Below are 24667 nucleotides of genomic sequence, written 5' to 3'. Positions count from 1 at the left end.
GTCCTTTTTTTATTCAGGATGACAGCTGACAGACTGCACGCTGAATGTGATAAAAGGATGACACACAGAAACATACAGAATAAATAGAATAAAAAGGATAAAAAAAGAATAAAACGAATAAAAAAGAATAAAAAGGAGATAAAAAAAAATAAGCACATTCTAAAATATACAAACTATTGCACCAATGCCGTCTCAGTTTGGAGGTAAAATAATAGCAGCTTTTCAGGGGGCTAACTAGAGCTTCTATAATGTGGTTCTCTGATTCATCCAGGCGACACATAAAACTAAACATCAACTTTCTTAATAATGCCTCACAAGTTGGCACTCCTGTTTGTTTTGCTGCAGGTGGATAGTTAAAATTCAGCTTTTTATTGCATAAATACTGTACAAGGAGGACTCAAATACACATTGTGTATTTTATTTGACCCAGCGTCTTTTTTTTCAAAATGAGTTCAAAATGTTTTTATTGATTGGAGGAAGAAAATTTGGTTTTCTCTATAGCAGTATGTTGATTTCATAAATGCAATGCAATATAGTCTTTTTTATACATAGCATAAAGGTAAAAAAAAAAAAAAAAAGATATATTCAGTGTTATATTCATTTGAGTTGTCATAAGGGTTTTGTGGCTCCCGGTGTTTTCTTTTCCGTGGGAAATGGGTCCAAATGGTTCTTTGAGTGTTTAAGGTTTCCGACCTCTGATGTAGATGTTCATAAAAGTTCAGATTAAAGTTGATTGTCATAATATCAGAAACAGAGAAAAATCAAGAAAACGTGGCTTTTTCAACAAAATCTATCATTAACTGAACATAAACCAAGTGTGTCCATCTACTGTCATTGATCCAACTCCATGGGTTTTACTGGTGAATCAATGTTGTAGAAGATGACGGTGTTTCCACATTCACTACGGAACCTCTGAACGTCCAAATGGGTCATATCTGATGACCATGAAAAGATGATAAATTGTATTTTGCACCAGTTATTTACATGTAATGATAGGATTAGTGGATCAGCAGATATTAAACAGTGTAGATCAGTAGATGATTTTGGTCGTTGGTGGCTGTTTGGGTCTTTATGAGTTAAACTGCACAGACAAAATAAGAAGTCTGAACACATCTCTTTGGCCACTAATGAGACTTATCAGTAATTTAGCTACAGTTTAGACAAACTCTACTATCAGTTGTTTATTTTAAAGTGTTTTTTTTTTTTTTTTACGTGACTTGTAATCCTAGAGCGGTTGTTGTGTCCTCTGTGGTTGTATGTACATTCAGGTCCAGACTTCAGGAAGCTCAGTCAGCTCAGTCAGCTGCTGCAGGGATCAGATGTCACCCTGTCTACACGGCTGCTGCACAGCACTTCTACGTCGGTCCAACAGGAGGAATTCCAGGCCGCAGTGGACGCTCTGCAGGCCAGGGGGCGCTACACTCAGGCCAGGCAGGTGGCCCTGTTGGCCGGTCTGCCTGTCCACCGTCTGCTGCTCAGCCAGGTCTACTTCAGCACACAATACATACTTATTTAATTACAATAAAACACTGCTAATCTACTATAGTAAAATTAACCACTGGTTATCAGTTTGCCTTCCTGATCAGTGAAAACCACATTTTTCCATATTTATTGATTGTTAGTGTTTGATATAAACTATATTCTTTTATGAGTTGAGTTTAACATTCTCCTCCTTTATAAACTAAATAAATGCTTTAAAAAGATAAGGTTTTGCTGTAAATGAAAATATCCAGTAAACGAGTGTATCTTAATAATAATACTTGGATACTTTTACTTGAGTGTTCTCAGATTAGATTAGATTAGATTAAATTAGATAGAACTTTATTAATCCTTTATGCAGAGCACTCAAGAAATTGAGGTTCCAACAGGCGACAAAACACCAGATATACACACAAGAAATACTACAAGAAAATAGCAAATCAATAACTCTTAAAAAGAAAACAGTATTGAAAAAAATAGGCAATTGTACATTGTAAAGTAGGCTACTAGTAGAAACAACAAGTAGCAATATGGTAATAATAAAGTAATAATAATAATAATAAATAGCTAATTATATTTTATGTATGTATATGATATGTTTATTTGTTTAAAATGGATTACCATTAGTTGCTACCAAGGTAACAACTAGTCATCCTGGGATCCATCACTTAAAATAGCACATGCATCATTTTAATGCACATATATAAAGAGAAGTTTACAAAATGGCTACAGTGCCTTATAATAAAACAATTAAAACATGTACAAAATGTATTGTAACTTACAAATGTCTTTCAAAGTTGGACAGATTCTTACTTAGTCTTTTCTTAAGAATAATTTAAAAACTTCTTATATTGTTAGATTTTTTTTTTTTTTTCATTGCACATGTTCCAGTTACAGAAACAACTGTGTCACCATTTGTCCGTTACCTGGTAGAATAACCATGTCTGTTATCCACATAATTTATTTTTGAATGCAAAATTCTAGGCTTCATATTGATACATACGGTCACAGAAAAAAATTATTAGACCATCAGAAGTCATCAAAAATATTGGTTATGCAATCAAGTACTAACTCCTGTGTGTATCATGTGACTAAAACAGACAGAAAAGAAAACATGGAATGCCTAAAAGCACTGTTTTTGTCAGTACAATGCCATAGATATTGATGTAAGAACTGAAGTGATTTTGGTTTTTATCAAGAAAACATGGAAAATGGCTAGATATCAGCTCTGAAATTAAACTCTTATGAGCTACTTTTGTTGTTATCATTAAAGTTGTCCAAACAAATGTACCTGTAGTTATATCAGGCATTAAAATGAACAAGAAATTGAAGAAAACAAGGGTGGTCTAATAATTTTTTTCACGACTGTACAAAGACCAGGAGGCTCTTTAATAATCTATTCTCAACATGTTGCCAAGAGCAAGCTTCGTGCATACTGTCTATGCTATGTATGTATAGTTTAATAATCACAGGATAAAAGTTAGAATAAGATGATGACAGTAATAGTCATAATGAAATAATAATAATAAAAATAAGAATAATTCACAGTGTGATATTAGCATTTTTAAGTACTTCTTAAAGAACTGTGTGTTTGTGTTACTCAGATCATTATTGCGATGTGTTTTCTCTCTTTCCTACAGCTTCTACAGGAGGTAAACTCCCAGAAGGCCAAGCGGCAGTGGAAGAGGTTGGAGACACGAGTCACTTTCTGGAAGCGGTGTCATGACCAGCTAACAGCCGACTGCACTGATCCAGAATCTGCGTCCCAGTTTTTCCTGTCACAGGCTGAAACCAGGACCACGGACCGGTCAGAGGATCAGACGGAGCTGCTGGACGTGCAGGAACACTGTCTGCTGCTCGGACTCGCTTCTCACTGGCTCTCACAGCTGAGCCCGACTCCAGTGTCCACCCTGGAGAGTCTGGAGAAAAAGCTGTGGGTCAGCAGAGTCCGCCAACACATCCTGATGGTCGCCATGGAGAAGGAGAGCGTGTTTAATTTGCCACCGCCGACCGTCACGTCTGAGATGAACACGTATGAAGCGCTCATGAAGGAGTTCTCTTTCTCCAATATTTCAGGCCTGAACACCGTGACCTGTCTTAGTCTTGATGGGCTCCCAGGTCCATCTGAGGACCAGGAGGAGCTGAATGTTGACCCTGTGTTGAGTTCAGAGGAGAGGAGGGTTCTGGCTCTTCTGATTGGTCAGTTATTGGATGAGGGCGGTATCCATGAAGCCAGCCGGGCCTGCCGTTATTTCTGTCTGTATCATCCAGACGTGTGGGTGGTGCTGCGCTGCCGAGGTCTGGCGTCTGGAGAACTGAGTCCAGAACCGCAAGAAGATGCATCAGAAGCGGCATCAGTGAAGGGCATCAAAAGCTGTACGTTCTCTGACCTTATATACATGGAAAAACTCAAATTAAGTTTAATTAACATTTTGTCCTTTATTTTTATTGTTCTTGGTCTTTGACAGCTCCAGATTGTGTTTCAGATTTTTATTCAATTAGCTTTTTCTGTCTCACTTTTGAGAACCTGATGCTAGATTATGTTAGCGGTCTGTTTTCTGTCTTATAAAATGAACTAAATTTAATGGGTTCTTTTTGCCCCATTGATCATAAAAAATCTGTCTGGTTGGATAATCCTGATGATTGACAGATTAGCAAATGTTAACAATTGCCTTGGCTTGAAGCAATAATGACTGGCCAAGGGTAAAGTTGAGTTTTGATAAGCTGATAACAGTAGCAGTTCAAAAACTAAAGCTGTTTTGGAACAAAGTTAACACAGACCCAATTTACAGAGTAAAAGCAAAAAGAATACAAACTGAAAAAGGCTGTGACCTGAAATCAAACCTAGAGGAAGTTAAAAACACATCGTCCAATTACCACGACGATGAGGTGTCAATTATACTCATGTGATCTTTGTTTTACACATGCAAAAAAGATCAGACAAACAATTCAGTGGCATCCTGTTGAACAGTAAGATCATGTTATGACTGAGATACTGCTTGAAAAACACTATTATCACACTTTTTTAATGTTTCTTTTCTATTTCTCATCTCCAGCTACCTCATTCAGCAGCCTGTCATCTTTTATCATGTTTCCTCTACCTGAGGACGAGGTTGCCATCTGTCTTCAGAGACTGGTGGACCAGTGTCGTCATGGTGGAAACTACTGCAAACAAGTCCTCAGCCTCTACCAGCTTTCTAAGGTACCAGTCCAGAAATGAACTGCTTCTATATTGTATAGGGCTGCACGATTTTGGCCAAAAATAAAATCCTCATTTTTTTTCCTCCAAAAACTCGATTTTCAATTTTGATATTTGGGTAAAACTATAAAAGACAACAGAAGTTGACGTGCTGTTTTTGTGAGCAGCCCACAATGAATCCCCAAAAACTCCACAGAAGTCATACCAGTGTAAGTCAGTGACAGGCATCAGTCATACGTGCATGGACCGTGTAATATGAGTGATCCCCATGTGGTTCTATTTAAATTGGGGGATCCATGCGTGGAGGAGACCGACCCAAGACACACTGGAGGGATTAGATCTCTGGGCTGGCCTGGGAAAGCCTCAGGATTCCCCCAGATCTGGTGGATGCATCTGGGGAGAGGGCTGTCTGGGCTCCTTTTCGTTTGCGTTATTATAGTTATCGAGTTATTAACAATTCTTTTATAGGTCATTCTGAGGTCAGCCAGCCCCCCACTTGTTCCAAATTTAACCGAAATGGTGTCGTTTGTTTGTGCTGGTTTGTGCAGTTAAAATTTTCGTTTGTACTGTTATGGTTTTATAGATATTACAAGATTTATTTTCAGCCAATGACGTCACTCAGCCCCCAAAAAACGCACCCAAACAGATAGAACTAGGAGGAAAAAAGACGAGCATGGACCACAGCATAACCTCTAGAATCTGGTTTGTGCTTCAGCTGTTTTTAACGCATTTTAATGAACGGGAAACACGGACAAAATAATTTCTTGTAGTTAACTTGGAGCTGAGGGGAACAGGGTTAATGCTAACAGCACAAATGAAACTTTAAACGGCACAAACGAAGCACAAACAAACGCAACCATTTCCTCTCAATTTAGAGGAAGTGGGGGGCTGTGTGATGTCATCGGCTGAAAATAAATCTTGTAATATCTATAAAACCATAACAGCACAAATGAAAATTTTAACTGCACAAACCAGCACAAACAAACGCCATCATTTCGGTTAAATTTGGAGCAAGTGGGGGGCTGGCTGACCTCAGAATGACCTATAAAAGAATTGTTAATAACTATAATAGCACAAACAAAAATTTTAACAGCACAAACCAGCACAAATGAACAAAAACGAATGAGACTATTTATCCAGAGATTTTCGTTGGGTGGGGGGCCAACTTCACGCAGGTTTGAATTGGGGCATCCATGCGTGGACCACGGCTTACATTGGTATACCTACTGCGGACTCATCACAGATTTAAGGTCCATGGTCATTAAATGGACTTCTGTGAAAGCCACTCTCACAGTTAGGAGGAGGAGCCTATGGTAGCCCTGGAGACGCACAAGCCGGAGACACAAGAGAGATTAAATTGATTTAATAATTTCCCTTTTTTAAAAATCGTCCTAAAAAAAATTTAATTGTCGCAGCCCTGCTTCTATGACATGTAACCTACTTAAACACTAACTGCTTAATAAACTCATTCTTGATTTACATGAGTTTATTTATGAAACAAATAAGCAAACCTGGAATATTTAAGCCCTTTGTAGTTTTTCCTGTAACTGCTGACCGCTGCTTTGTTCCTTGGTATTTTTCCTTTTCCTTTTATAAATATAAATCTAGTTATCACTGGTGATGAACTGATTGCTTTACAAAACGAACATTAGTAAATCCAAATGTATAACATGACAGCGGTGAAGTAAGAGCTGCTCATCCTCCACAACAATCTGTGCAGGCATTAAATCCACCTGTCAGGTGATTGTGTGTAACTTTGTGTGTGTGTCCAGGAGCTGCAGTGTTCCTTCAGTCAGATCTGCAGTGAGGAACCCCGCTCCATCCTGGAGAAGCTGCTGCTGTCCGACCAACCAGAGCGCTTCAGGAAGGCTCAGGCCCTGATCAAAGCTCAAGGCCTCAGCGCAGACACTGTGTCCGAGCTCATCTCCTCAGCTGTCGTCCAGGCGCTGCTGGCCTCCACACAGGAGCTGCAACCTGGTAAGATTACAACCCACACAGTTCTGCGAGTATCTGTGAATGTACATAAGAAGAAGTGTAAAAATCTGAACATATCAATGGTTTGTTCTGTATCCTTTTCCCCGGCAGAGAGGCAGGTGTATAGGCCGTCAGAGGGGCGGGACACGCTAATGCAGCTGATCAAACTCTGTGAAGACCCCAACCTGGTTGGAGTCAAATTACTGGAAAACCTGAACACAGTTCCTCTGAGAGACCTGAGCTGCAGTACGTCTCTCACACACACACACACACACTAGACAGGGTTCCCACAGGGTCTTAAAAAGTCTTAACAGTCTTGAATTTACAAATCTGCATTTAATACCTTAGAAAAGTCTTAAAAAAGGTTTTACATTTCTATGGTAGGTCTCAAGTTATGTTACTATAAACTTGTTCAATGTGTTGTGTTTAAATGTGTCTGGGAAATGTCCAAACTGCAAAGAAAGTAACGTCAGTCGACTCAGGTCCACCCGTTCCAACCTGAAAATTTATATTGAAATTAGGGACCAATTATCACTAACTTTGCAGCTCCTGGTGAGAAATGACTCGGAACAGTGGGAATCAAGGTGTACATTTTCATAAACTAGCGGCATTGTACCCATGGTGCCATTGTACGATAGCATGAGAGGCTAAAATCACCCAGAATACCTCACAACATTTGAATACAGACATAAAATTGTGCCTAGTAGATAGTCAGGTAACGTTTCTATTCATTTGGTGGGTTTGGCAGCGATCGGGCCTGTGAAGGCTGAGGAAAATCCATACAAAAGCCCTCCTGTGCTGCAACATCGATTGGACGGACACAGAACGTGCATTATACAGTAGGATTCTAGGAGTCATGAATTGTTGCCAGTAAGGCTGTGACATGGGCATTAACTTCTGTTCGAAGTAGTCTTAAAAAGGTCTTAAAAAGTCTTAAATTTGACTTGTAGAAACCTGTAGGAACCCTGCTAGAGCTGGAACAGTTCTGGAACCCAGACCAAAACCATCATATAAATGTTCGCATCTGCCCCCTGAACCCCCGGTCCCTCACCACTGCAGGAGCAGCCTGTTACTAATATAACAAAACTATGTTTTTCCACAGTAAACACTGTAACACATGTACATCATGGAATTATTCTTTTTAAAGATGATGCAAGTGGTATATGATTATTAGATATTAGAGTACAGTAGAGCTGCATTTATGATTTCTATGATTTTTTTTTTGTTTACTTGGCTAATTACTGTAGAGTTGTCCTGTGTAGTTGTTAGTGTTCTTGACAGATTTAGAGAATATTTATTAATATATTAAAGACTTCCAAACAGTTCTGTGTAATCATAGGTTAGGTGTCATAGAACATAATTTATTTAACTCTTAAAGACATAGAACTATGTTTGTGGTGACGTCAAAATGAATTTTTTGCATGAGATATCATTTATTATTTTTCCCTCTTCAAGTCTTTTCCTGTGTTAATTTACTGACCATGTATGTGTTCATAAAAGCTTATAGTAAATTCATAAGGTTTATTTTATGAGAACAGAGAAAACAGAAGCAAAAGTGATGTTTTCAGCAAAATATATGATTAACTGAATATAAAACAAGCATCTATAACCAGTATTAACTCCATGGGTTTCACTGGTGAATCAATGCACCAGAAGATGATGGTGTTTCCACGTTCACTGTGGAGCCTCTGAACGTCCAAATGAGTCAAATCTGCTGCTGTGAAAAGCTAAAAAATGCATTTTACTTGTAATTATTTCAGTGTATTGGTAGGATTATTGATTGAAAAATTATTAAACTATTTATATCAGTTGATGCTTTTGGTCTTTGCCGGCTTTTTTAACTCTTTCGGTGCCAGACAGTTAAGGGGCTAATAAGCCTTAAAAGTGCCACAGAATTTGGCCGTTTTTCAGTATTTCGCGTCGTTCTTATAATATTTGAAGAATCCTGCAGGAAACCGCTCGGTAACATCCGACCGATTGCTGATTAGATTCAAAACGCACCGGACGCAGCCAATTCATTATTGATCGTAATTTGCATAATTTATAATAATAATAATAATAATAATCTTTATTTATATAGCACTTTTCATACATTAAAAACTGTAGCACAAAGTGCTTTACATATCAGTTTAAAAATCAGTACCGCCCCCCACCCACACCCACCCACTCACCCGCACACACACACACACACACACACACACACATACATGCAAACCCACAAGCTCACACATACTTAAGAAGACTGACTGAGCACGGGTAGACCAGAACAAAATTGTACAAGTAAAAGTAAAACATCAATTTAGGAGGCGCTGTCTCAGGGAGCCATCCGCACCAGGAGGCAGCCGCCGACCCCGGCGACCAGGCACCAGCAACACAGCCCCGCATCCCAACTAGTGGGAGAGGGCCAACTGGGACCCCCACCCACCAGAAAGGAGCGGACCCCAGTGAGAGAAGGCGCCACAGCCCCCAGAGTCCACAGCCGCCCCCCGGCATGGAGGGCTCCCTCTGATGAAACACCGGAGAATAAGAAACATTAAAAAGATATAAAAATATTATTCGGTTGCGTGACCTCAAATTCCCGTCTGATTGGTCTCAAAAGGGGGACACAAAAAGAACGTCATCGAAATGTGAGAAAGAAATGGGGGTGGATGGTTTGTTTGTACACAAACAAACAAACAAACAAATGGTTTGATGTAAATAAGTTATCACTTAATGAAGATAAAACAAAATTTATGGTTTTTGGTGGTGCTAGGGGAAGTGATGATATAAAACTGAAAATTAATGAAATTGAAATTGAAAGGGTGTATGAAACAAAATTTTTGGGAGTGATTATTGACCATAAACTCTGTTGGAAACCACAAATAGAATATATCAAACGCAAAATGTCCAAAGCTGTTGCGATTCTTTATAAAACTCGAGACTTGTTAAGCAAAAAATGTTTGCATATGTTGTATTGTTCACTTGTAATGCCATATATGTCATATTGTGTGGAAATATGGGGCAATGTGTATAAGACTAATTTAGACCCAATAATTAAACTCCAAAAAAAAGCTATTAGAGTCATAAACAAAGCTGGTTATCTCCAATCAAGTAATCCACTTTTTGTAGAATCTGGTTTGCTAAAATTTCTTGACATTGTATATTTAAAAACAATGGAATTTATGTTTCACGTTAAAAGTAAAAACCTTCCTTTTTGTATTCAGAAAATCTTTAAGTTAAGAAAAGGACATTATAATTTAAGAGGGATGTTTGTGTTTGAAAAGTGTAAAGTAAGAACAAACGTTAAATATCACAGTGTTTCAGTTATTGGTGTCAAGCTATGGAACGAATTGAAGGATGAAGTGAAATTGTGTAGCTCACTGTTGAGTTTCAAAAAGAATTTAATTGGTCAAATTATGAAGGGCTATGAGAGTAATATGTTTACAAAATAACTTATTACACTGAATGTAGTATAATTTAAGTTTAAGTATTTATCTGTTGCAACTTAAGGTGTGGACATGGACTAAGGGTGTAAATAGGAGAAGCAGAAATAAGCCTCCGGCTTCAGCTTCTTCCTTTTTCAGTTACAAAATGTGTTAATTTTATGCTTGTTTGTTTCTTTTTTAATATGTAGGTGTTTTGTTTTGTTGTCTTTTTTATATGTGTGTGTTTTGTATCTTGTATTTAACTGAAATAAATAAACATTCATTCATTCATTCATTCAAATATGGCGTGTTCTCCAAAGCCGATCTGATCGGCGCGTGGCACTTTACAGGTTGTATTCGTAAAGCCGATTTAATCGGCCCATGGCACTGAAAGTGTTAAGATCCAATTGAGAAAAAAATCATCACTTATCTTTCTTGTCTTTTAGTCGTGGAGCTGCTGATTGTCACCCATGACTGTTTTAGCCTCACTTGTAACATGGAGGGGATCGTCAGGGTCCTGCAGGCTGCCCGTCACCTCAGCCACACCTACCTCGCCCCAGGAGAACATTACAGTCTGTTGGTAAGACCCACACACTTATAATCACACACTTTCTCCTAAGACATGGGGTAGTAAGCATCATTTTTGCTTCATGCGCTTATTGGTGTTCAATAATGCGTACGCAGGACATATGTGGTTCAAACAGCTGCTACTGTTGAACCAGGACAACATGTTAGTCTTCATGGTAGAGTTTCCAGGTTTTGATTCCACTGTAAGCTAAAACGAGCCATGTTTTAGCACACGCGGTGACAGGTCTTTTAAAGCTGTGGCACCACGTCTATGGAAGGACCTGCCTCTACACCTACGGTCCATGGACTCTGTAGAGAGCTTTAAGAAACACCTCAAAACCCTCCTGTTCAAAAAGGCTTTTTAGTCTCCCACCTGACCCAGGACCACCACAAACTGATTACACTCTATGTATTCATCATAACGTACTCCATGTGTCATCCCCCCCCACCCCCACCCCAGTCTCTCTATATCTCTATCGCTCTCTCTTTTCTCCTCCTTCTCTCTCTCTCTCTCTCTCTTTAACCCCAACTGGTCAAGGCAGACAGCCATCCTTCAGGAGTCTGGGTCTGCTCGAGGTTTCTGCCTGTTAAAGGGAAGCTTTTCCTCGCCACTGTCACCAATCACAAGTGTTTGCTCCTGAAGGATTCTGTTGGGTCTCTGTAAACTTAATTTGATTCTGATTTGAATTGATAAAGCACTTTGTGACTCTGTCTGTGAAAAGTGCTCTATAAATAAAATTTACTTACTTACTTACTTATGTGCGGTTGTGTGTAGGTGCGACTGCTAACGGGTATCGGCCGGTATAATGAGATGACGTACATCTTTGACCTGCTGCATCAGAACCATCGTTTTGAGATGCTGTTGAGGAAGAAGATGGACACGGACAGAGGACAGGTTCGACATCCTTACACTGTGATCCATGTAAACTACAGGGTTTGTACGGGGGCTTGAAATCCTTGAAAATGCTTGAATTTCAATGTTGTGTTTTCAAGGTCTGAAAAGTGCTTGAATTTTAGTTTAAAGGTGCGGGAGACTTTCATGACCAATTTTTCATCAAATCTGTCAAACCTCAGTCATATCCTAAGTGTCACAAATCTGTTAGTCTTTCTGTGATTACTCAGCTGAATCTCTTGCATCACAGTGAACAGTTTCTTAGTGCCATCCACCATAAACGAACCGTGTGTTTACAAACAGAGCCGGGAGGTCACTCGGGCATCTTTGGAATTTTGTCATGACATGCATTGTGGAAAATGGAGTTTTGCACAGCCGCCTAGCAGTGGCAGCTACTAAAGACACAACGCGGAAACAGCAGGAGCTCCATTCCCTCTATGCATATTCCTCCAGCTGTTTCTGCGTCGTGTTTCTTTCATCCATACAATATTATATGGTTGCACTGCCGCTGTCGCTGCTAGGCGGCTGCACAGACCTCCCTTTCCCACAAAGTACGTGACGACAAAATTCCGAAGATGCCCGAGTTACCTGCCGACTGTTTGTAAACACATGGTTTGTTTATGGTGGATGGCACTTCAAAATTGTTCACCGTAATGCAAGAGATTCAGGTGAGTAATCACAGAAAGACTTACAGATTCATGATACTCAGGCTATGACTGAGGTTTGACAGATTTGATGAAAAATTGGTCACGAAAGTCTCCAGCACCTTTTAAGTGCTTGAGAGTGCCTGCAATTAAAACTTTGTGATGTGATTTATCTGTTTATTTTCAATATTAACTCTACCATGTTAGATGTCAAGCCAAAGCTACTAACAGAGAGGGGATACATTTAAAAAATAAAACTTTGATGCCAAAAAAGAAAATTAGCGGGTGTTTTCAGGTAGGTAGAAGAACACTAAGTGGCTTCGCTTTTTTTGATAAAACTTTGTGTTCTCCTTTAAATCTAAACTTTTTGCTTTTCTGAAACATACTTTCAGATGTTTATAGCATACTACAATGTACATCGAAAAAGGAAGCGACACAAGTGGTGCTTGGCCCACCCATCACACGTATTGTAGCTTGTTTTGGCATCGATCCAGCTGGTGTCATCATGTCTATGCGTGTGCTGATGTCAGCATATCAGTTGCCTCTATATATGTGCCAAGTTTGAAGGAAATTGAAACAAAATTGATGTTTTTATAAGCTTTTGAAATTTCATCCATTATAAGTAAATGGGAGAAAAAAAAAGAATTAAAAAAATTCATAAAAAATTTGAACTTTGACCTATTTTTCCCAAAATATAACCACATCTATTCTGGTCACTGGCAATCTATAAAGCCAATTTGGTATGAATTCAACCAATAATTTCATTGCTACAGACATTTGATATTTCACCCATTAGAAGTAAATGGGAGAAAAAAAAAAGAATTAAAAAAAAATCATAAAAAATGTTAACTACGACATACTTTTCCCAAAATTTAATGACATCTATTCTGGGTCACTGGCAATCTATAAACCCAATTTGGTATGAATTCAACCAATATTTTTTGCTGCTAGGGTGTTAACCAACAAACAAAGAAACAAACAAACCAAACAAAAAACAATAACCCTTTCCTCCCCTTCGGGGGGGAAGGGTAAAAACAAAACAAAAACATAAGTATATGTATTCCTGTAGTTATGTGTTTTTCCCCAGTGGTACGGTGCTGTGCTGGAAAAACATGCAAATGACCCTTAAAAGTGCTTGAATTTGACCTTGAAAAATCCAATCCATTTTTTATTTTTGAAGCACAAATTTAAAAATGTGTACGAACCCTGGAAAAGTGCCTGAATTTCAGTTTAAGTGCTTGTAATTATAACTCTGATGTGATTTTTTTATTTTTAATATTAACTCTACCAGGTTAGATGCCAAACCAAAGCTACTAACAGAGAGGTGATACATTTAAAAAATAAAACTTTATGTCAAAAAGGAAAATTAGCAGGTGCTCTCAGGTTGACTCCAGGTACATTTTTATCTTTGGCTGGGTGCGAGTGTGCCTGAAGAGCACCAAGTGGCTAATCTTTTTTTGGATAAAACTTTGTGTTCTTTAATTTTTAAACTTAAAATGTGCATCATTGTGATAAAAACTGAAAAAAAACCAATCATGACTATATGTATTCCTGTAGATATGTATTTTACTACAGTGATTAAGTGCTGGGGTGGAAAAATTTGAAAAGGACCCTTAAAAGTGCTCGAAAAATGCTTGAATTTGACCTTGAACAATGGTTACAAACCCTGAAAGTAGAGGTCTTCATATTATGCTTCATAACCATGTCGTAGCCTCATTCTCCTCACCTTAATGCCCAATGTTCCGCTGTTGCAGAGCTCCAGTCTGAAGACGGCTCTGCTGGATTACCTTAAGCGCTGCCTCCCTGCAGACAGCGAAAAACACAATATGGTGGCGCTGTGCTTCAGCATGAGGAGAGAGATCGGAGAAAACCATGAGATGGCTGCGAGAACACAACTGAAGATTATTGAGTCTCAGGACTGGGGTGAGGAAGGAGGACACAACCGTTACTGGCAATAATATTAATGAAAACAAGAATAATTTCATGTAAGAAATGCAGTTCACAGTGCTTTGAGATGAGAGACTAAATGAATCCTTCACATGAGATAGACATACTGTAGAATGAACATAAGAACACATATAAAACCTGCCATTTTTATAACATAAGTCTGCAAATAAAGCCTATTTTATAATAATAATAAAAGAAACACAAAGGTGATATAATATATTCAGTGCCTAAGATGGAAAATAAAACCCTGTGAATGAAACAAAGTTAATGTAGAAAACACAGAGTTTATGAAATCAAGTAAAATACAACATTTTAAACTAAGAGCAGGAGTGTATGGCATCAAGATAATGCCAGATAACATTTTAAATGTACATGAAGTATTGTAAGCGTAAGTGAAGTTTTGTAAACCAAAAATATATATTTCTGTTTAAAAATACACCCACAAAACTTATTTTACTCCTACAAACCCGTTTTTTGCTTTTACAAAATGCTTTCTGCATTCATAAAACTTTTCTGCGGTTACAAAACATTGTGGCGTCTTTTTGACGTGGGGCTTGGAGCTTGGAGCACAACTTAGTTCTGAGTTCTGTAAACAAAACTGGTTTTGTTTATGGATCTCGGAACTGGTTTCGAGAACAGAACCAACTTCACTCTGCTGGATAATTATAAGTGGTGTTATTTAACCCTTTCATGCATGACATCCACATTTGTGGACACATAGTTTAAGTTCACTTTCCAAAGGGTTATAAAAGCAATATTCTCCAAACCACATGGGAGCAGTCTGATAGACCCTAAGCAATACGATAAAAAAAAGTATCATTTTAGTTTTATAATTCGGACTGCTCTGTGATCTTATAAAGTTAACCTCCTAGGACCCAGCTATGGTTTTCTGTCCATGTTTGTGAACAAGTTTCACAGCTTTATACAAAAAAACAAACAAACAAAAAACAAAAACTGTCCATCGCAAAGGACATTCCATAGAAAAAATGCATCTGAAAAAAACTGTTGTATCAAGATGTTTCCAATATAGGCAATTATTTAACTAAAAAAAAAATGCCAAAACGTGTACTTTCCTGGGTGTCAGGAGGTTAAATATCTTCTTAATAAACAATATTTAAAAAAAAAAAAATCAAAATACATTTCAACTTTAGCCTAATTTTGAGTAGTAAAATCAATCTAAAAAAAACCTAGATACCTTTTTTCATAATTCATGCATGAAAGGGTTAAGGTGAAGCAGACACATTATGGTGGTACTTCACAATCGCTCCATTGTAGTGAATGAGGCGATGTCTGTCCATCACCACTCATATTGCTTCCTGTCTGGACCGGGTCTGGACACGCCTCTTTTCTATCCCCGCCCCCATGTCAAAAGACGCCAGAATGTTTTGTAACCACAGAAAAGTTTGGTAAACGCAGAAAACATTTTGTAAGAGTAAATAAACAGGTTTGTAGCAGCAAAATAAGTTTCGTAGGTGCATTTTTAAAAGAAATACTGTATATTTTTGGTTTACAAAACTTCACTTCACTTAGAATACTCCCCATACGTTTACAGCGTTATCTGGCCTCATCTTGATGCCAAACAGGAGTGTGTAAGTGCAAAAAAGAATTTCAGGAAAGTCATGTTAACTAGGGAAAAGCTTAAGTAATGAGATATATTATTAGCCTTTTTTAAAATATATATATTTTATGAGCTGGTGTCTGTTTCTTGTCGTTAATACACAGTGTTTTGTTGCCTTTCTTTGTGTAGTTTGTATCAGTGTACTTACATCTGAATATTGTTGGTTTATGGTTGAACAGTTGTGACTCCGGATCTGAAGAGTTTGTTGGTGAAGGTTTTGGGTTTGTTGAAGGACGCTGCAGAGAGCTACTCTAAGGTACCAGAATCCTCCTCTGTTTTCTACAGTGTTTATACCTTTAATCACCCAACAACTGAGACATTAACCTCATGTGTTCGCAGGACTCATGTGTACGTCAGGCGACTCGCTGCGTTCGGACCGCAAAGCTCGTAGCTTTACAGCTCCACTTCCTGAACCAGGGCTCAAACCTGCGACTCATCAACCTGCGACCTGCAGATCTGCTGAACGCTGTCATTGCACTGCCACGATGCTACCAGGTTTACCTCTGTTCCAGTCATTTCTATACATTAACCCATAAAAACCCAAACATCCACTGGTTGATCAAAATTATCTACTGAACTGACCTGTTTAATACCTTTAACCCTTTCATGCATAGTGGTCACTACAGTGGACAATTACTCTACAGCTTTACTCTTGTATATTCATGGGTTTTGTTGTTTTAGTTCCATATCAACCAACACAGTGGACACTTATGCATCATCTCATAAACTGCAATTCATACCATTATTGTAACTTTGCTGTTCTTGATTGGTTCTTGAGTGGAAATCAATTGTTAATATTTATTTTTTGCATATTATCTCCATGAAATGAGTAATAACTAGTATTAGAATATGTTAAAATGTGAGAAAACATCAGATTAGCTGCATTAAACATGGTTTCATTTCATTGTTTTCATATCGCTTTATGATATTGGGTTTTAAATACATGTTTCTTTGCTTCAAGAATAAAATTCATGGTGTAGCTGAGTGGACATTTTTGTAACTCCATGAAAAACAGGTTGATTTTTAAAAAAAATCAATCACATTGGTTTTTTTTCCATGCCTAAAGAGGAATAAAAACACTCAGGAAAAAAAGTCTTGATTAAGGTTCTCATAATTCATGCATGAAAGGGTTAATACCTTGATCCACTAATCCGATAAATACATGTGAATAATTGATGGGTCAGTCCGTATGAAATCCACAGATTTTAAGAAAATTTCCCACCTGACCCTCTCAGATTTTTCTAAATTTTTACATACTTATAGAACATTGTAGATGATGGGTAAATCCAAAATTTTCAAGGCTTAATTGTAAATAGTTCCAAAGTTATGACCATTTGAAGTAGGTAGGGGGTACCCTAAAATTGCGACCAAAATTAAGACTTGACATTTTCAGCTATTTTCAGGCTTCTATAACTTCTGAACAACAAGAGCTAGAGGTCTGAAATTTTCAGAATCATTTCACTGGGATATATAGTCCTAAGAAATGTGAAAATATTCACTTAAAATTTATAATTGCATGTTACAGAGAATGACAAATTTGAGATTTTATCCATCGCAAACTTCTAAAATGCTACTTTTGGCCACTCATTACACAGAAACTAATCATCATATTCGTTAGAAATTTGATGTGCTATATCTTGGCTACTTAGGGAATATATCTGTGTAAAATGAAGATCCTATGTTATGTTATGTATGATATATGAACAGCTGAAAATCAAAAATATCTGTCCAACATTTGGATTCAAAGGTCAACATCAGCATGTGGGACAGGTAGGATCACAAAATAAGACACCATGTGAAAGGACAGGAATTGCCCTAAATTTTGACACCAAGCACAACTTGCTTCTATAAATCCCATATTTTAGCCAAAAACGTCCATATTTAATTTGAACATTTAACATAGAAGGATTTATCGAAGCAAGTTGTGCTTGGTGTCAAAATTTAAAAGTAAAAGACACCATGTGAAAGTACAGGAATTGCCCTAAATTTTGACACCAAGCACAACTTGCTTCTATAAATCCTTCTATGTTAAATGTTCAAATTAAATATGGACGTTTTCACCCCCATATTTCAGCCATTTATGGCTAAAATATGGGATTTATAGAAGCAAGTTGTGCTTGGTGTCAAAATTCAGGGCAATTCCTGTCCTGCAGGTGACTTTGGATTTATATGCAGTGATCATGATGTCAATTACGTATTTTATGTTTTTTAATGTATGCCATCCTCTTGTCAAGTCCTGGTCCAGAGCATCAGACTGAATCCAGACTATATCGCTGTCTCTTTGGTTTCAGGTGTTTGTGGTTTCGGAGGCGTACAGCTACAGTCCAGACTGGGCAGAGATTTTGTACCAGAAAGTGATTCTGAATGGAGATTTTGTTTACCTGGAGGAGCTCAAACGCCACCGGCCACTGACTTCAAGCTTATTTGAAGACATTTTCAAGAAGTGAGTTTATCAGCAGTGGCTTCAATGTTCATGACATAAGTTTTCGTCTTTGTCATGTCATTGTGTGTCTGTCGTTTCAGGCTGGACGGGACTCCTAGTAAAGTCACTGCCAATGTGAAGCGCCTCCTGACGCACTGCGACGATGTTTACAGCCGCTACAGACTGGCCTATCAGCAGAATCTGTACGACGTCACCAAAGCTATGCTGCAAGATGCCAAGACGTCCAGCTATTTGAATGACAGGCTGGCCAGCTGATCAGCTGAACGACCGACTGACTGGACTGATGTTTAATCAACTGACTGACCGACTACTCAGATGAACACCGTAACCAATAACTAAAATACCTTTAATCATAATTAGGACTGTGTGGTAGGACCAAAATCACACACCCTGGTATCTATTTTGTGTAAAATGAATGAATAAATACTTTATAAAAAATGAGCACATGCCAAGGCTTGTTTCTTCTGTCACATCATGGTTCATAGACTGTAAAGATGGAGACAGACGAGGTGGTAAAATGTCAAACTGTATTGAACATGTGATACAGGGAAGAGAAATCTCAAGTATTATTGCAGAGACAGATACAGTCAAGAACAAACTCAACCAAGTAGATACAGTGACTAGTTTCACCTTAGGAACATGGCTAAGTGTAATACGAAAATACAAATTAGAAAGGGACCTCCCTTTACTTCAATGGCCTGCTTATAATAAAAACTTTACCCCAGGTACCCAGGACTTGAGATATAAGCAGTGGATTAATAAAGGTATAACGGCTGGGTGTGTACTAATTAAAGACGGCTGCTTTAAAAGTTTTCAAGAATTAAAACAGGAGTTTGACTTGGCAAATCAAGATCACTTTCGGTAGCTACAACTAAGGGACTTTTATAACAAAAAAATAAAGCACAATATTGATTCTAATAACAGTGAGCTTGTAAAAATGATAATTGGAGTATATCAGTCTAAAAAATAAAGTATATCATCTCTTTACAAACATTTAATGGGGAAGAGAGGTTGGAACACTTTGGATGTGAAACAGAAAATGGGAAAAAGAACTAGAAATATGTGTATCAGAGGAGGAATGGATCAATATCTGGAGAATTCAACAGTCAACTACTTCAAGAACATGGAGGGAACATTGCTGGGAAAATATAATTCAATTTTTCATAACTCCTAAAATTACAGCTAAATATATGTCCAGAGTTCAACCTTGTTGGAGAGAATGTGGAGATGTCAGTGTAAATCATGCACATGTCTTTTGGTTATGTCCTAAACTTGCATCATTTAGGGATAATGTATATTCAAGAATTGTTAAGATATTGGGTTATGCAATTCCTAATACACTACCAGGCAAAAGTTTGGACTCACCTTCTTATTTAAATGACATGAGATGGACCACAGATGGCCAACAAGTGCTCAGCATCATTTGGAAAACATTTCAGGTGATTACCTCATGAAGCTCATCGAGAGAATGCCAAGAATGCACAAAGCAGTAATAAAAGCAAAATGTGGCTATTTTGAAGAATCTAAAATATAAAACATGCTTTGAGTTTTGTCACATCTTTTTAAACTACATTATTCCATATGTGTTCATTTATAGTTTTGATGCCTTCAGTGAGAATCTACAATGGAAATAGTCATGAAAATAAAGAAAAACCAGGTGAGTCCAAACTTTTGCCTGGTAGTGTACATGTCTGGTGATGTATTTTGGATGTATTATTGGTAATAATGTAAGGAAAAATGATAGATATTTGTTTAACCCTTTCATGCACAAACTATGAGAATTTTTTCCCTGGGTGTTTTCATTTCTCTTGAAAAATAAATAAAATAAATTAAACAATAAAAAAAATGTTTAAAAAATACATTTAAAAACAAAAAAGTAATAATAATAAAAAAAATTCTCATGAGCCTATTTTTCATGAAGTTGCAAAAATGTCCACTTAGCTGGACACCATGCGTTTAATTTTTGAAGCGAAGAAACATGTACAGGGTGGGGAAGCAAAATTTACAATGAACATTTAGTTGTTTTTTCTCAGCAGGCACGACATCAATTGTTTTGAAACCAAACATATATTGATGTCATAATCATACCTAACACTATTATCCATACCTTTTCAGAAACTTTTGCCCATATGAGTAATCAGGAAAGCAAACGTCAAAGAGTGTGTGATTTGCTGAATGCACTCGTCACACCAAAGGAGATTTCAAAAATAGTCGGAGTGTCCATAAAGACTGTTTATAATGGAAAGAAGAGAATGACTATGAGCAAAACTATTACGAGAAAGTCTGGAAGATACTATTAAAGAAGAATGGGAGAAGTTGTCACCTGAATATTTGAGGAACACTTGCGCAAGTTTCAGGAAGCGTGTGAAGGCAGTTATTGAGAAAGAAGGAGGACACATAGAATAAAAACATTTTCTATTATGTCAATTTTCTTGTGGCAAATAAACTCTCATGACTTTCAATAAACTAATTGCTCATACACTGTCTTTCAATACCCGCCTCAAACTAGAAGCACTCGGAGAGCGCAGACCTCCGCCAAGGCTGATCAGTGGGCCCCCCCGTGGGCCCCCCCACCCCCGATCACCACCAAAATTTAATCATTTCTTCCTTATCCCATTTCCAACAAACCCTGAAAATTTCATCCAAATCTGTCCATAACTTTTTGAATTATGTTGCACACTAACGGACAGACAAACAAACAAACAAACCCTGGCAAAAACATAACCTCCTTGGTGGAGGTAATGAATAGCCTACCAAGCTGTTATGCTGGCTACATGTTAAATAATAATCTATAGCATAGCGGATAGTTCCCAGATGTCATGATATTTGCCTTCCCAGTGGCTGTCATCCATCCTAACAGGGCATTAGTGCATTTGGTAATTGTTAAGAGGCTAATGTTGATTATTCTTCATGTTCCCAGTATGGTTCAATATGTAAAGGGTAGATTAAGTGAAAAAATCTACACGCATTTGATTTTTTGAAACTGCGTGTGACTATATATACAGGGTGGGGAAGCAAAATTTACAATATTTACCTCTGCCAAGGAGGTTATGTTTTTGCCAGGGTTTGTTTGTTTGTCTGTTTGTTTGTCCGTTAGTGTGCAACATAACTCAAAAAGTTATGGACAGATTTGGATGAAATTTTCAGGGTTTGTTGGAAATGGGATAAGGAAGAAATGATTAAATTTTGGTGGTGATCGGGGGTGGGGGGGCCCACGGGGGGGGCCACTGATCAGCCTTGGCGGAGGTCTGCACTCTCCGAGTGCTTCTAGTTTAATATTTGCTTGCCTCAAATCAGTAGCCTGCTGTTGCAATCCTAGCCTACCGTTCACTTCATTTATCCTTTACCTTAATAACAAAAGCCTCATTTGAAAGTGTTGCTCTTGCTTTGGATTGCCTCTGTTTATATTAGCAACGATAACGGAGGCATTAACGGCACCTAATAATGCCATTTCATCTTGTGTGTTTAAAAGTTTGTGTTCATCTTTCTTTGAAAAGAAGTTGGTCAGAACTTGATTTCCTTCATTTTGCCTTCTCTCCCTTTCTTTTCTTTCCTTTCTTTTCTGAAATCCTAACTTTTTTTTTTTTTTTTTTTAAACTGCGAACTCATGATAAGATTTCTTCTATAATAGAGATGCAACGAGTCACCGCAGCCTAACAAGCAAAGTGCATTTCTCAAACTCTGTGTGGAGTGAACCATTTTGCGCTTTTCTCAAGGAGTGTTCACAGAGCAGTGACAGCAGTCTGTACTTTTATGGAATACAATAATATACCAATTTATAAAATCTAATGCGTGAAGCTTGCATATAGGTCCATATTTATCATATAATTTAGTTGAACAACAGGAAAAAAAAAACTTAAAAAAAAATCTTAACTTCCCATGGGCCCCCCTCTCCCTTGGGCCCCCTCACAGCTGTGTAGGTTAACAGCCCTGATCAATGGCCGTGCCAATGACCCTTAATAGACCTGTCGTTGCCACGGTGACGTTCAGGCTGTTAGGGGGAAGTGGCCTCAGAAGACACAGAGACAGGCAGAAAGAGCTCTGGAATAAGTCTAAAACATCTGCGCATTACGGAAAAACTGTAAAAGATAGGTGAAAACTAAAATGGTCATGACTGGCACAAAGAGCTCTGGAACACACAGATGTGTTTTTCTTCCTTGTACTGTGAGAGATGTCAGAGTTACAGCAGTGGAAAAACAGTCAACTTATCAGGAAAATCTGTTTGTATTGATTTGAATACGGGCAAAGGAGGGGTCAGCCTCCATTCTACTGCCTGCCATTTCACTTTAGAAAGAGCTAGGTCTTCAAACACAGGTTCATATGAAGCCCAGGAACCGTGGCTACATTTTTGGAAAGAATCATTTGCCTCCAATGTATCGTTTGGCCAGGAGAACGAGTTATCCAGAAAATTTTGAGGTGATTTTTCTGCTCTCTTCCACTCTGATGAGATTGGTATGCCAGGAATGCGTGCTCTGTTTTGGTCATTTTTGACAAATCTGACCCTTTTCTAAGACCCATCTATCAAAAACTGTAAACCTCATCCTCAGACAAGTTACATTCCTGCGGAGACGACAAAAATGCCTGTGTTTTAAAGTTTAAATGAAGCCTGTAGGTCAAAGTATGGCAAAGCAGTAGCAGTCAGAAACAAGTGGATTTTTGTGGCTGATTTTTTCCTCTCCCCATTCATTTCTATGGGACTTTTTTCGCATGTTTTTCACCAATAACTCTGTGAAAAATTCATGAATCTCTACCTTGAGTCATAGCACACTATACCCATTGAAACCGCACATTTTGATGTATTAATTGCAGGGGTCCTCCCAGCGCCTTAAACCCTATTAATCAGCGAAATCTTGTCCGGAAGATGAGGAATATATGAAGAGAGGGTGTAGTGTAGTTTTATAGTTATTGCCCCATAATTCTATGCAGTAGGTTAGGAATGGCAGGACCAGACAACAACACAATATATAGAGTGCCTTATAATCCAGGATGTGTTTAGCTTTGTTAATAATAGAAATGCCTTTGGATACTTTTGATTGGATGAATCTGATGCGTGATTTCCAGCTTAATTTACTGTCAATAATTATACCTAGAAATGTGTGTTCTGACACTGTTTCTAACGGAATGCTATCTATGCATATGAGTAATTCCGAGGTTTTTTTTAATAATTACCAAACAACAATGCCTTAGTCTTGTTTACATTTAGCAATAATTCATTCATGTCCATTCCTAATTTTTTTTTTTTTTTTGTAAGTGTACTTTTTGATGATATTTCTCTTGTAGTTTAAATCCATTGTGCAAATTTTCACTTAAGAATATAACTCGCCTAAAATTTGCTTAGAGGTCTTATTTCTGTCTTTGTGCATAAGAAATCAATATAAGTGAATCCCCAAAGGAACTTTGTGTTGGTAAATGCAGTTCTGCAAATTTACAGGATTTCAGTTCTGTTGCAACATGTTGATGGTCATATGAACTATGTTTTCAGGTCAAAAATGTCCAATTTCATCACAATTAATGCTATATTTTCATGTCACAAATGGCCAAGTCATATTTTAACTGAATTTACCTGAAAAACAAATATTCTATTCTTTTAGATTCCCCAATTTTTCTTACAAGATTCTATCCTACATATCACATGTTTTATTTTCACAGGTTGCAATATGGAGTATGGTGCTGATCCATCCTGCTTATGTTACACCAATACATACGTTAAGAATGTCACACGTCACTTTTTAAATCAACAGTTTTCTAATAATAAGCATTTTTATAAAGAAATAACAATTCTATATTGTTATTTATTCTTTAGTATGATGATAAACTATACAATAAATAATTCTGATCCTAGTTTTTTCACAGGGATCATTTGTGGAAACGGTGACATGGCTGCCGAGCATCAGTATGATGGGATCTGTAACAACCATGTCACATCCGTCCACTGTCACATTTTGTGTTTTTGTGTCAGCTGTTATTGTTTTAGATCCACAATACTAACATTTATGAATAAGAGGAGAATTAGCAATAGTAAGTATATAAGTTTATTACTAATAAAGTACTGGTACTGACCAGAGCATCATGGGTAATGTCACGTCCGTCCACCAGCAAAAGTTTTCACATACACGTGCTATTCAAGATCCAATATTTCTGAAAATAGAGCTTCCACTGTCAAATAATATCAGTAGTCTGTGCACAAATGTATTAGCATTATTTCAACACAGTTCTATGCATTTCTTACAACTTTTTTTTTTTGACAAAAATGGCCACTCATTTGACCCCCTAAGTAAATTTTAGCCCAACTATAAAATATAAATAACAAGTAAATAAACATATTTCAGCTGTAGATGCTGTAAATATGAGCTTAAAGTGAGAATATAGACAAATAGTTCCAAGCCAAGCTCTTTAAAATTAGAACAGTTTGAAACAATGGGTTTTCAGACCTAATATAAATCCTGGTCTGTATAGTTTTATATGTCAACATAGGATACTTTCAGGTTGAAACTGGAGCA

The 24667-nt window shown here is 37.6% G+C and overlaps 1 protein-coding gene across 1 annotated transcript in view; it reads left to right on the top strand.

The window, feature by feature from the left end:
• The window catches only part of spg11 (SPG11 vesicle trafficking associated, spatacsin), a 64089-nt gene extending 45476 nt beyond the window's left edge, over nt 1-18613 (top strand). The window contains exons 29-40 of the mRNA XM_030136802.1: nt 1269-1483; nt 3120-3855; nt 4536-4681; nt 6451-6655; nt 6764-6898; nt 10503-10636; nt 11399-11518; nt 13914-14082; nt 15904-15980; nt 16064-16219; nt 18016-18167; nt 18248-18613. Coding sequence (XP_029992662.1) covers nt 1269-1483; nt 3120-3855; nt 4536-4681; nt 6451-6655; nt 6764-6898; nt 10503-10636; nt 11399-11518; nt 13914-14082; nt 15904-15980; nt 16064-16219; nt 18016-18167; nt 18248-18422 — 2420 coding nt within the window. The 3' untranslated portion in view covers nt 18423-18613. The remainder of the gene's footprint in view (nt 1-1268; nt 1484-3119; nt 3856-4535; nt 4682-6450; nt 6656-6763; nt 6899-10502; nt 10637-11398; nt 11519-13913; nt 14083-15903; nt 15981-16063; nt 16220-18015; nt 18168-18247) is intronic.
• The last annotated feature ends 6054 nt before the right edge of the window (nt 18614-24667 follow it).

The sequence above is a fragment of the Sphaeramia orbicularis genome, chromosome 6, assembly GCF_902148855.1.
Source record: "Sphaeramia orbicularis chromosome 6, fSphaOr1.1, whole genome shotgun sequence".
In the NCBI taxonomy this organism is placed as follows: domain Eukaryota; kingdom Metazoa; phylum Chordata; class Actinopteri; order Kurtiformes; family Apogonidae; genus Sphaeramia; species Sphaeramia orbicularis.
This window is presented reverse-complemented; position numbering and strand designations above follow the sequence as displayed.